At 39.7% G+C, this 12819-nt stretch overlaps 1 protein-coding gene and 1 long non-coding RNA gene across 6 annotated transcripts in view; one reads left to right on the top strand and one right to left on the bottom strand.

The window, feature by feature from the left end:
* LOC144598907 (actin remodeling regulator NHS-like) overlaps positions 1-12479 on the top strand; it is a 351767-nt gene extending 339288 nt beyond the window's left edge. For 4 of the 5 annotated variants that reach the window (XM_078409482.1, XM_078409480.1, XM_078409484.1 and 1 more), the window contains 4 exons: positions 140-271; positions 2158-5175; positions 7730-7850; positions 8325-12479. In XM_078409482.1, the coding sequence (XP_078265608.1) occupies positions 140-271; positions 2158-5175; positions 7730-7850; positions 8325-8895 (3842 nt within the window). In that variant the 3' untranslated portion in view covers positions 8896-12479. The remainder of the gene's footprint in view (positions 1-139; positions 272-2157; positions 5176-7729; positions 7851-8324) is intronic. The other variant, XM_078409481.1, reaches the window with a different exon arrangement.
* The window catches only part of LOC144598908 (uncharacterized), a 71505-nt gene that overhangs the window by 50552 nt on the left and 8134 nt on the right, over positions 1-12819 (bottom strand). The window lies entirely within an intron of this gene.

Raw genomic sequence — 12819 nt, 5'->3', positions numbered from 1 at the left:
TAGTCCAACCTAAAATATATGATTAAATATGATTTATCTATTGGTACCAATGTGTTAAAAGAGTCGAGTGATGTGCTGATAAGTATGGTTGCAAAGGCAATGCTACAGATTCCAAATTGTTTTCCATTCACCATTACAGGAGTGGGTTTTGAGAGACAGGTCATAGGTCGATACTCCTTTGCTCATCCTCAATCTGCATTGCAGCGAAGAAGGAAGTTAAAGAGGCGAAAAACTATCTGTGGACTTCCAAGGCGTGTACAACAAGAAATTGGTAAATCTTGAAAAAAAAAATCCATTAATGCACGCTGAACAATTTTCTATCGTTTAAAAAAAAACCTACAGCTGAACACAAAATCAGAGCAGAAGTTCCCATACACTAAAGAAGAGTTGCATTTATTAGGTCATGAGGTCATGTGATTGGAGCAGAATTAGGCCATTTGGCCCATCGAGTCTGCTCCACCATTCAATCATGGCTGATCTATCTCTCCCTCCTAACCCCATTCTCCTGCCTTCTCCCTATAACCCCTGTCACCTGTACGAATCAAGAATCTGTCTATCTCTGCCTTAAAAATATCCACTGGCTTGACAAAGAATTCCTCTGATTCACCACCCTCTGACTAAAGAAATTCCTCCTCATCTCCTTCCTAAAGGAACGTCCTTTAATTCTGACGTTATGACCTCTCGTTCTTGACTCTCTCCACATCCATGCTATCTGCCTTTCACTATTTGGTAAGTTTCAATGATGTCCCCCCTCATCCTTCTAAACTACAGGCCTTGTGCTGTCAAACTTTTATCATATGTTAACCCACTCATTCCTGGGATCATTCTTGCAAACCTCTGCTGGACCCACTCCAGAGCCAGCACATCCTTCCTCATCCTTCCTTATTCAAAGGCATTCATAACTTTATCATGTTTCAAAGCTCTTAAATTACATCACTTTTGTAACATTGGATAAACAGAGTTACTGTGTTCAAATTCAAGCATATCCTAGACAATCACTGTATTTTGAAGTTATGTAGTTGACAGGTAAATATTGGACAACACCCTCATCTGAAAGGTAGCCGTTAAAGCATTCACAGTACTGCAGTAAAATGGCAGTGTGGATTTTGTGATCAAGAATGTGAAATCAAGATGAACAACTTCCTGGCTATAAAAGAAGACCACTATAACACTGCCATGACTGACAATGCCTTTCAACAATTAAAATGAGTTCATTTTTATTATATATTTTTCCTGAGCTGACTATGATTTTGTCGTGATATCCCAACCAGTTCATAGATTCATAGTTATGCAGCATGGAAAAAGGCCTTGCAGCCCAATTCACCCATGCCTACAAGATGCCTATGTGTAAGAAAGAATTGTGGATGCTGGTTTAAATCGAAGGTAGACACAGAATGCTGGAATAACTCAGTGGGCCAGACAGCATCTCTGGAGAGAAGGAATGGGTGACGTTTCGGGTCGAGACCCTTCCTTAGACTATCTAATTCAGTTTAGTTTAGAGATAGAGAATGAAAACAGCCCGAATGATCCACCAAGTCTACCCTGCCCATCGATGAATTCTCCTTTATCTACTCTGCCAAGGATATCTCATATCCTCTTTTCGCCCTCCTAAATTCCTAATGAATTGTACCCCTATATTCCTTATACTATTCCTACTAGTCAACAGCAGGGGGCAAAGTTTCTCAGATCAGGTAATTTCCATAAATTAGGCTGGCACAGTATTTGTGCATCATAATGCCTTCTAATAATGGAGCAAACTCTCGCATTTCCATGCTGTATGTGGGTTAAACTTGCCAGGTCATCTGTAGAATAGAAGTAAATGTGAAGTATGCACCCGTTAAAGATGTAGTCTTTAACTTGGCAGCATTTCTGGACTGTTTTAATCATGAAATGCTGGCATCATATCCCCATTGAATTGTTCAAATGGGGAAAAGAAGTTGATGGAGATCTGTCAAGAGGCCAAATGGAACTCCTTCCAGGGCTTGATTGTCAGCATATTTGTTCAGAATGATCTTTGGAACAAAAGTCCTCTGATGCAGGATTTTATTGCTGCTTGTCAAAAAGCCACCAGACTTGAGGAAATTAAAGGCGTTTGCATGCATTCTGCAACTTTATTTTGTGGGATCCCTATAATTCTACCTTTTATTTACTTGGCAGCAGGTTCTGATGAATCTTCAGTGGCTAAAGAAAGGAATGTGATTGTTCATGTTAACCCAAACTTGGACTATCATGGTGATGAAGTGAATTCTACCAGTGCCCGATCTAGGACCAAGGACTCAGAGTGCCAGACAGAGGATATCCTTATTGCAGCGCCATCAGTGAGGCGGATCCGAGCCCAGCGGGGCAGTGATATCACATCTTCACTGTCACGTTCGGATGGGAACATCACAACCCTAGCCGATGACTCAGGCTCAATGTTCCTTGCACCAATCGACAACCACGTCCGTTCCCGTAGCCTTTCTCGAGAAGGTGTCAGAGTTTCATTGTTATCTCACAAGTTAAGCCAGGACAATAGTGTTGAAAGCATCATTAGTGCTGCTGAAAAATACTTGCCGACCCCAGGAAAGGCAGAGGAGGAAGGCAGTGAGGCCAGTTTATTTCATCAGAGCCCACAGACACATCATTCAATAGGTGTGACTGTTCAACCAGTGCAGAGTCCAGAACACAAAGACCAAGTGACAAAAATGTCCAATTTTGTGCCAGAGCAAGATATGGGAAACAGTGAGATCTCATCAAATTCAGATACATTTGGGAGTCCAGTCAACAGTCTCTCCAGTGCAGGAGTTATTTTAAGCAGTCAGATGGATCAAAAGGAGGACCATCAATCCTCCAGTGGTAATTGGAGTGGAAGTAATTCAACATGCCCTTCACAGACATCAGAGACAATCCACACTGCATCCTCGCCGCCACTGACAGGATCATCACACTGTGATTCAGAACTATATTTGAATACACCCGCCCATACTAATTATGATTCACCCAGTTTCCTACTGGAGCAGTATGCATATCAAGAAGACAAAGTCAGAGGGCACAGACTGAACTCCTTTACTTCCACAGAGACAGATGTTGTTGAAGATCTCAATACAAGTAACACAAGTGACGCAGAATGGAATTATTTACACCATTGCCATGATGCATCGTGCAATCAAGATTTTAGCCCGAGGCATTCAAGGACCAATAGCTTAGGATGCTCAAGTTTTGCTAGTATGGTCACATGTGACAGCTTTCTTGAGAGACCATCCTCCTCCAGAACTGACTCAGGTTCACATTTCTCTGTGGATACTGAAGGGTATTATACATCCATGCACTTTGACTGTGGTTTAAGAACTACTAGAAACTACATTTTTAACTATGCATCTACAGGCTCTGATGGAATCCAGAGTGCAGAAAATGCTTCTGAGTTTGTTGAGCTCCCTCCACCGGATCCTTTAGAGTTAAGAAAGCAGAGGTTTCGGAGCCAGAGCATTGCTCTCAAGAAACCAAAGGCAAAACCAGCCCCACCAAAACGCAGTTCATCTTTGAGAAAAAATGAAGTCTGTACAAGTGAGAGTTACCAGAACGAACCAAAGACAAACAATGGGCAGGATGGGACAGTATTTTCCAGAGATGCACAAAACTCATTGCAGCTTGACCTAAGCCTTGCATCTGATGGGTTCAAATGTCCCATGCTACCAAATGAAAGGAATATTCCTTGGGATAGTCACAGCACATATGCAAATGATAATGAGTTATCAGACCCTCAGTTTACCCCATCTGAAACACCATTATTTAAAGATGGAGGTGCCATACAATCAGATTATGCAGGCCTCTGGCTCTTGAATGATTTAAAATCTAATGACCCTTACAGATCATTATCAAACTCCAGTACTGCAACAGGTACAACTGTCATAGAATGCACAAAGTCTCCGGAAGGTTCGGAATCGCAAACATCCCAGTCAGAATCCCGTGCTACCACTCCATCCCTTCCCTCCATTGACAATGATTTCAAACTGTCCTCTCCCGACAAATTGGCAGGCTTGGCATCACCATCAAGTGGATATTCAAGCCAGTCAGGAACACCGACCTCAACTTTGCCAACTCCTCTTTTTCCTGGTCCCCTGTCTCCAAACAGCGGAAAAAGAAAGCCAAAGGTTCCAGAGAGGAGGTCTTCTCTACAGCCATCTTTTGCAAGGGATGTTAATGTTTTAAAGAAAGACCTTGAATTACCAATTATACCTCCAACACATCTTGACCTAAGTGCTCTTCAGAATGTGTTTAAAAGCAAACCTTCTGCTCACAGAAACCAACTGCATATCTCAAATCATAGCAAAGACCATGAGGCAGCTGACCGATTCAACAACGGTTCATCAGTTTCCCTTGCCATAACCCCCTCAGTGCTACAGTCTGTACAGCTTCGCTCTGTTAGTAAAACCAAGCAACCCAAGAAAGAACGGCAGGAAGAATCTGGGATAACAGAAGAACCACCCTATAAAAATGAATTATTTGGTTATAATACACAGAACTACAATGAATTTTCCAATTTACCACCACAAAAATCATCTTCCTCAGAAGCAAACACCAACTTTTTGGATATAGAAAGTACTAAAGCGCTTCAAGAAAATAATCCGAATGGAGACAGTTTAACCCCTTTATCCTTGCATTTTCATATGGCAAAGTCTTTAAAAGCTAATCGGAGTTCACAGAATGTAGAGTTTGGAGAAAATCAAACGATTGAAACAACAAATTGCCAGGCAGTCTCCAGTACCCGCACAGATATAAGTGAAGCAAATTTGGTGAAGAGCTCCATACAGATAATATATCAAGACTTGAGTAATCCTAATAATGAGTTTCAGAATGAGGTCCTTGCACTAGAAATAGTCAACAAAGAGAAACCTAAAAGTGTGCCTTCATCAAATAACACCATTACAGAAACCCTGTCCGCAGCACTACCAAAACCTGCAACCACTGAGAAATTGGAAAGAAAGCTAAATTTTGATTCAGTCAATGAAGATGAAACTGTACCGCCAGACATAATTCAACTAGAATCAATAGGTGCACAGAAGCTCAGTAAAGACACTATTGAAGAAATGACACAGAGGTTGCAAGATGGCAGCCTAGAAAATGTTGTTGATACCATGAGAAGTGCTGAAGCTCCTTGTGAGACCCCTTACGATGGGCGATACAAAGGTCACATAGGTAAAAGTTTTCTCATTTTATTTCGACATCAAGTTGAAATTATTAAGCTCAATATTTCAACAGTTCAACAACAGTTCAACAGAGCTTTATTTGTCATTCGGTACCAAGGTACCGAACGAAATTACATAGCAGTCATACACAAAAAAGAACACAAGACACATGACCCCAACACAAACGTCCATCACAGTGACTCCAAACACCCCCTCACTGTGATGGAGGCAACAAAACTTCCATTCTCTTCCCCACGCCCACGGACAGACAGCTCGTCCCCGACCGACCCGCACAGTCCCCGCAAGGGGATGGAAGTCGCACCGGGCGCTGAAACATCCCGCGGCCGAGCCGGGCGACGGAAGGCCCCGTGGCCGAGCCGTGCGCTGCTAAGTCCCGCGGCCGAGCCGCGCCGTGCGATGCTAAGCCCCGCGGCCGAGCCGCAACGGGCACCGCAAAGTCCAGCGGCCGAGCCGCACCAGCGATGTTAGGCCCCGCGGCCAAGCCGCGCCGTGCGATGTTAGGCCCCGCGGCCGAACCGCACCAGGCACTGTTAAGTCCAGCGGCCGAGTCGCACCAGCGATGTTAGGCCCTGCGGCCGAGTCGCGCCGGGCGATGTTAAGTCCAGCGGCCGAGCCGCACGATGGAAGGCCCCGCGGCCAAGCCGCACCGGGCGATGTTAAGTCCAGCGGCCGAGCCGCACCAGCGATGAAAAGTCCCGCGGCCGAGCCGCGCCGGGCGATGTAAAGTCCCGCGGCCGAGCCGCACCGGGCGATGTTAGGCCCCGCGGCCGAGCCGCACCGGGCACTGTTAAGTTCAGCGGCCGAGCCGCACCGGACGATGTAAAGTCCCGCGGCCGTGCCGCACCGGGCGATGGAAGGCCCCGCGGCTGAGCCGCACCCCGCGCCGTGAGGAAGAGACCTAAAGAGAAAGGTTTCCCCCAACCCCCCCACCCACACCACCACCCCCCACACATACACAACCAAAAAAAAAAAAAAAAAAGACCATCCCTACACACACAACAAAAAAAAAGGAAAAAAGGAAAAAAGACGAACAGACTGCTAGCGAGCCGCAGCCGTTAGGCGCCGCCACTTCCGCCACTTTAGCATTGTTGCAGTAACATAAAATATTTTTGAGTGTGTTCATTCCACCAGCAATGCATCTTTTCATTGCACAAGTCGTCAGACTGTTTTAAGAACATCTTATGAAACTCAACCACTCATGTAAAATAAAACAGCTGTATTTCATTAACCTGAAGCAACTAATTAGGCCTTGGAAGTGCAAAATGTGCCCAGATTGTGGATGATGTATGCTTATATCCACACCTAAATGTATGTTGGTGGTATGCTTTGATTTTTTTTATATCAGAGATTGTCAATTGTGTTTCATCAGCACAATTTAATCAATCTTTGTCCAATGTTTCGTTTTAATACATCTAAATTTGGCAATAAATAGACATGAGTGTTAAATAATTTTATTTGAGATACTTTAAGTATTAGATATACTTCATAAACATTATGATCATATTTATCACCTTTGACTTTACCCATTGCAATGATTTACATTTGGTACAGTTTCATTTACATTTGGATACATATCTGGGAAAATATTTATTCGTTTCTCATTAGCTCATTTAAATTGGATTTTCATCCTGTGTTATAGGTTATGGACTATAAGATGAGTTTTCTGCAATTATTTTTGAAAACAGATATGCTGATCCCTTAATCAATCTTGGAAAATCATAATTAAGGAGAACATGTATCTAAGTAGAGGCTTTTAAATTCGGTTATGCCATTTCTGGTTAACTTTTAGCTTACACTGGAGTATGACACAATAATAGTATTAAACAATACCCTGTTTAAATTTATGAACATCAATATTATATAACCAAAAATGAAAATCTTAGGAAGATATTTATGATTTTTTTGCACTATTTGAAAATAAGGCAAGCTCTTAATGCGCAGTCTTCAATATGACACAATATTTACAGGCAATATTTTAAGATAGGATTAGTTATATGCTAAATGTAAGCAATTTTTTCTAAAAACTAAATAATAAGCATTTCATATAATCAAAGGGGACCTTGGTTCTTAAGTTTATAAATAAAATAAAATTTTAAAAGCAAATAGGTGGAAAAGTTGAACGTACACCTGGAAAGTCTTGGATGAACAATTGAAGCCAATTTCACCTGAATAAGACTGTTCACTTATGCATGTGATTATATATATTTATGCAAATACAAATTGAGCTAAGTGATTCTGGTTAGAATGTTGAAACATGCCTTTCTCACCTTAAAGCTAAGCCCTCTAGTATTTGATTTTTCCATCCTGAGTCTGAAGAAGGGCCGCGACCTGAAACATCACCTATCCATGTTCTCCTGAGAGCCTGCCTAACCAGCTATGTTACTCCAGCACTTTTTGTCATTTTCTGGTTAGAATATTGCTTTCTTGGTTCACAATTTGTGAAATGAAGGAGTTAGCGAGATTGTAACAATTTTTAAAAGTCTGTTGTCTAATCAAACTAAAATAACTATAACTATAACAGTAAATTATTCTTTTATATGCAGACGTGGGACAGGGTGAGAGTTATTTAACTTCTCCCGCAGATCCTCAAATGAATGAAGATAATGTATTCATATCGCCAAATAAACTCCGCACAACAGAAGACCTTTTTGCTGTGATTCATAGGTCAGTATCTTTTACAGTTTTATTTTGTAATGGTCAATAGCTCAGAAACACACAAGAGGTAAAATAGTTTCAAGGTGGCTGCTGTTGGTAACAAGGTTGAAACAAGAGCTGAAAGGATTGGGAAACCAGGTTCTGATGAAGGCTGCAGACTTGAAGCGTGATTGTTCCTCTTTCCTCAGATGTTACCTGACGTGCTGAGTTCTTCCAGCATTTGGGGTTTTTCTTCAGATTTACAGTTTCTACAGTTTTGCTTTGATTTTCATTTGGGTCTCTTTTTATATTATTTGAACAATTTATTGAGTTCTGAAAATAGGCCATGTGGAAAAAAGAACGGTACGAAATCTTCCACAAGATGTATGAATGCAGGGTTGGTAATCCTCTTTGAAGTCATTTCTGAACGTAGTAGTAGCACATTCATTTTAATCAATGTCTTGAAACACCTTTGAGGAAATGTATTTTTGCTCTTCACTCCAGATCAAAGAGGAAACTACTTGGGAGGAAAGATTCTGATGAAGGGCCGAATGTAAACAAACCACGATCATCCCCTGGCAGCTCCCCTGGGACCCCTCCAACTGTCCAGAAACAGCCTGGCCCTATTTATAGGAGTGTCCGCAAATCCAACACCTCACAGGAGGAGTTCAAACTACTGCTGCTCAAAAAAGGCAGTCGGTCAGACTCAAGCTATCGACTGTCAGCGACAGAAATATTGAAAAATGCAAGTCCAGTTTCTCCCAAGTCTCCTGAAGATATTTCCCCAGAACATGCTAAAGATTCTGAAGACAATTCCATTTCCCCTTCTGGATGTGAAATGCAGTTGCTAATTTCACCATGCTCCCCAAGGTTTAGTACGGAAGGAATCTCCTCCAGGAGCTTCTCCAGCCCATTATCATCCAGACCAAGTCGCTCTCGAGCACCACCGGCAGCGGGCAGTAGTCGCTACAGTGCTCGCAGTCGCCTTCATAGTGCACCAATGCAAGTCATCTCTGAAGGGGAAGCTGAAAACTCAGATGGAAGTCTACATGATGATCGGAGCTCTCCCACATGACAATCAGGCATCAAATGGCTGTCTGCGGCAGCAACAGTGGTAAAACAAACATGAACATGCATGCGGTTTAGTTTAGTGATGTTTAGACTGAGAGGTTTATCAGAAGTAAGGTAGGTCATAAACACAAGAATATATACTGCTGCCTGAGGTATTAACAAAAAATAACTACTGAAATAATAGATCCCTTAATTGTTTCTCAAAAACTACTAGTAATTTGATCAACATAAACACTGATTAAATAAGCTACTTTTTCAAATATAACTAGAGTAAATCACGAAAAGTGATTTTGACTCATTAATGAAAGAAAATCAAAGGCTATGTTTTCTGAATTTGGGTAATATTCAATTTAAAACTCTTAAGAATGTTGCAACCTCGTATGCACTGTCATTCCCTTTCACCTATTATTCGGTGCCATAAAACAGATGCCTAAAGAAAGCTCAGTTTTGAGAAATGGACAATGCCGTTCTTGTTACTCCAAACATGATTTTGTAAACATTAAATAAAATATTCTGTGCTAAATGTAGCACAGACTTAAAAACTACTGTAAATGTCACAAATTTTAGATAGTTACAAAAAGTGTTAATCATTTGAGCCATGGACATTCTTCATCATTTGCACCTTCTGTATATTCTGGGGAAAAAATTGTACTGTACCTTAGAGAGTAAGACAGTGAGAAATGAGATGATGCAGGAGCAGATGTATTTGCGCCAATACATAATATGCACATATCATTTTAAATGCATCATTATACAATGGGTATTATTTTTGAGAATGACCCCTTTCAAATTGTGTCTTCTTGTCATCCACAAATCGCAATTAAGATGCTCTGTTGTGATAATTAGTTTAAAATTTAACTTTTTCTTTCTCATAAATCCAACAGAAAGCAGATACAAATGCCTAGTTTTAAGAGCTTAATATTCTATATTTACTCAAGCGGTCTTCCATCATAGCCTAAACTTTCATTAACCTCTATTGTTTACTGAAGAAATAGGAATTACACTCAAAGGATTAATATGGTACTACCTAATCATAAACAATGTTACCTTTTTAAAAAAAAATCTTAAAGAATATTATATTGTACAAATATAAAAAAAGAAACCTAAGGAAATGGTTATTTTTGTGATTACAATTGAATTACTTGTGTATAGACACCAAGAATTGCATGCTGGCAAAATGGCATCATTTAAAACAATATATATAAGCATTTTCAGAACCCACAATAACAGATGAGGTTTGGTTGGGGCAGATCAGGGTGAAGAGAAGAGAAACAATAAACCTTTTTAACAAGGTTTGACATTCTTTATCAGATAATCTACTATTATTGTGTTGAATAAGCAGAAGTTACACGTTATTAATGCAAGATGTAAGTAATGGGATTTACTGAAAAGGTAAAAAGACAGTTTTCTGTGGTTATCAGTTCTTTAGTGAAAAGGGAAAGAAGAACAGTAAGTGCATGGGGCAATTTTAACTTAAGCCATTTGTTCACCCACTCCAGTGAGTTTCCCTCCTGTCGAGATAGCTTGTTATGATCCCCTTATAGGTTTGGGAAGGAATTGGTGATAGTGTAAACTTAAAAAGAATGGATAAGAAAGAGGAGCTTTCATGCGAATTGAAAAATGTAATGTTCAAAAAGTGCGAAGCGGATGAGTAACTGTGAGAGATGAATGATATGTGAATGGGTAAGAAAATAGGGTATTTCTAAAGTGCAGACTGATCCAGAGATGTTCAGTAAAGATATTTTGCGAAGAGGCTGTAATCCCACTTTGACAATGAAAGATGAAATATTGTAGAGCAATGTAGATAATGAAATAGCTGCATTGAAGACTGGGAAATAATCTCAGAATAGCAAAGGTAGTACAAACCTATAAACATTAATTGTTCAAAATTGTAAGTATATTTGACACCATGACATGAGTCTCTTTGAATATATGAACTATGTAAAATAGACAAAGCGCCATTGGTCTGTTCACAGAGCGTTTACCCATCAACCTTGGTCAACTTCAGCTTGAAGGCAATGACTGTTAAAAGTCACAGCAATCATATCTGGCCACTTTTTATAATAGCAACAATCACACAAAATACCAGGAAACACTGCAAATGAAGGAATTGCAAATGAGAACAGAAAGTGTTGAAAATGCAAGACCAATCAGTACATGATAAAATGTTAGTTAACAATTCAATGATGAGCATCTAGTTATAAAAACAGGGCTTTCCCTGAAAATGTTAACCTTGTTTTTATCAAATGCTGATGAACTTGAAGTAAATGGGAAACTTGGCGGGTATAAATTTCATCCGCTGATAAGGTTGCTTCTGTGTCATCAAATATTTCATTCCTGTTGGTCAGATTCTACATTATTTGCAATAATCCCCATCTTATGAATGAGCACAATTTATTGTGTAATTTGAAAACTTTGTATCACTGCTGGTGGCTGCGTTAGGTAACATTGTCAAGCTTGCAGTGTAAAGCACTCAATAAAAAGCACCATTCTTCAGCAAAAGATTATATATCAATCCCTGCACAGTTACAATAGCAGCAGTCATGTGCCAATCTTTCTTTTCCCTGGAATAGGTGGCTACATGAAAATATTTTAAAATGAAGAAAAACCATTCTGGACAATTTACATGTTAAAATATATGATGCATAGTTGCAAGAGGAACTGCTTTGTTTTTATTTGAAGCACTCATACAATTACTGAATGCTCCGACAGCACTGCCATCTTTAAATAAGGTGATCTAATTATATATGAATTACTTTTGTGAAACATTATCCAATAGGTGTGTTCTGTTGTTTGCACTGAAGTGTAAGAGAGTGAGTGTTTGAAGTTCTGCAGCTGTTTTCTTATAGTATCTGATGATTCCTAATTTATATAGGCTTTCTTTCAGTTATTTTGGCATATATAAGACAACTACAAGGTTCTGCACAGTTGAAATAAAATGTATATGGTCTCTAAAAGAATAATGCCTACGGTTTTGCCAAAGGTTGAATGAATGCATCTTAACTGCATAGTTGGCAGAGTTAACAAAATATTAGTTTTGGTTTATTGTATAAAATTAAATATAAAAGAAGGTTACAGTGTAACTGTATTGGTACTAGAACCTGTCCAATCTGGAAGACAAGAATGGTTTATGGATATGCAGCCATTTTATAATTTTTTTGTAATATTTGTAAATATGGACTTTTTAAAATGCCGAGATGCTTTTTTGTAAAATGTTTTCAAAGTTTACAATTAATTTCTAAGCCTTTGTATATTTTAGAGCTGTGCAACACTTTTAAGTCTTGTATTTATTTTTAGTAAAAATTGTGAATCTTTCCCTGTGAATTCTCCCCAAGTACAGTACATATGGCCAGTCAAGTCTGGCTGCTTTGACGGTGTGCATAGAGCCTGACAATAAATGTGACTGCATTTGATCGGCAGAAAAAGAACTATTTTCCATATTTGAACTCGTTATATCTATCTTTGTGATTTCAGAAGAGGACCAAAATATATTCTTTGCACCAGTTGTACACACAGTTCATGGGTACTTTGTGACTTTCAATGTTTTGTGAATGATTTTAAAATTACATTGTGATTTGTTTCAAGCATCTGCAATAATGATCCTTAAACAAAAAGGCCAATTAATTATTTTATTTAATAAGAAAATAAGTTTGTACAAGATTCATTGGTTTCAGATAGAGCCACGATGAGTGTACTACAACTAGCCTAAATCTCCCTGGCATGGAAACAGGTGCTCTTAACTAACACAAACCAGCTAAGCTTTTGAGCGGCAAATTGAGCGAAGGTCAATCAGCTCTTTTTGTAGCTTGTAGAAACCGAAAGCTTGGTGAACCCCAAATGCTGTCTTGGACCTACTGGTTGATTATTTCTGCTTGTTGATCATTTCTGCTGGGTAAAATGATATGGGATAGAGCATTATAAAGGAAGT

Source organism: Rhinoraja longicauda, chromosome 12 (assembly GCF_053455715.1).
Source record: "Rhinoraja longicauda isolate Sanriku21f chromosome 12, sRhiLon1.1, whole genome shotgun sequence".
Lineage (NCBI taxonomy): Eukaryota > Metazoa > Chordata > Chondrichthyes > Rajiformes > Arhynchobatidae > Rhinoraja > Rhinoraja longicauda.
The sequence above is the reverse complement of the archived record's forward strand: the minus strand, read 5'-3'. Positions and strand labels throughout refer to the sequence as shown.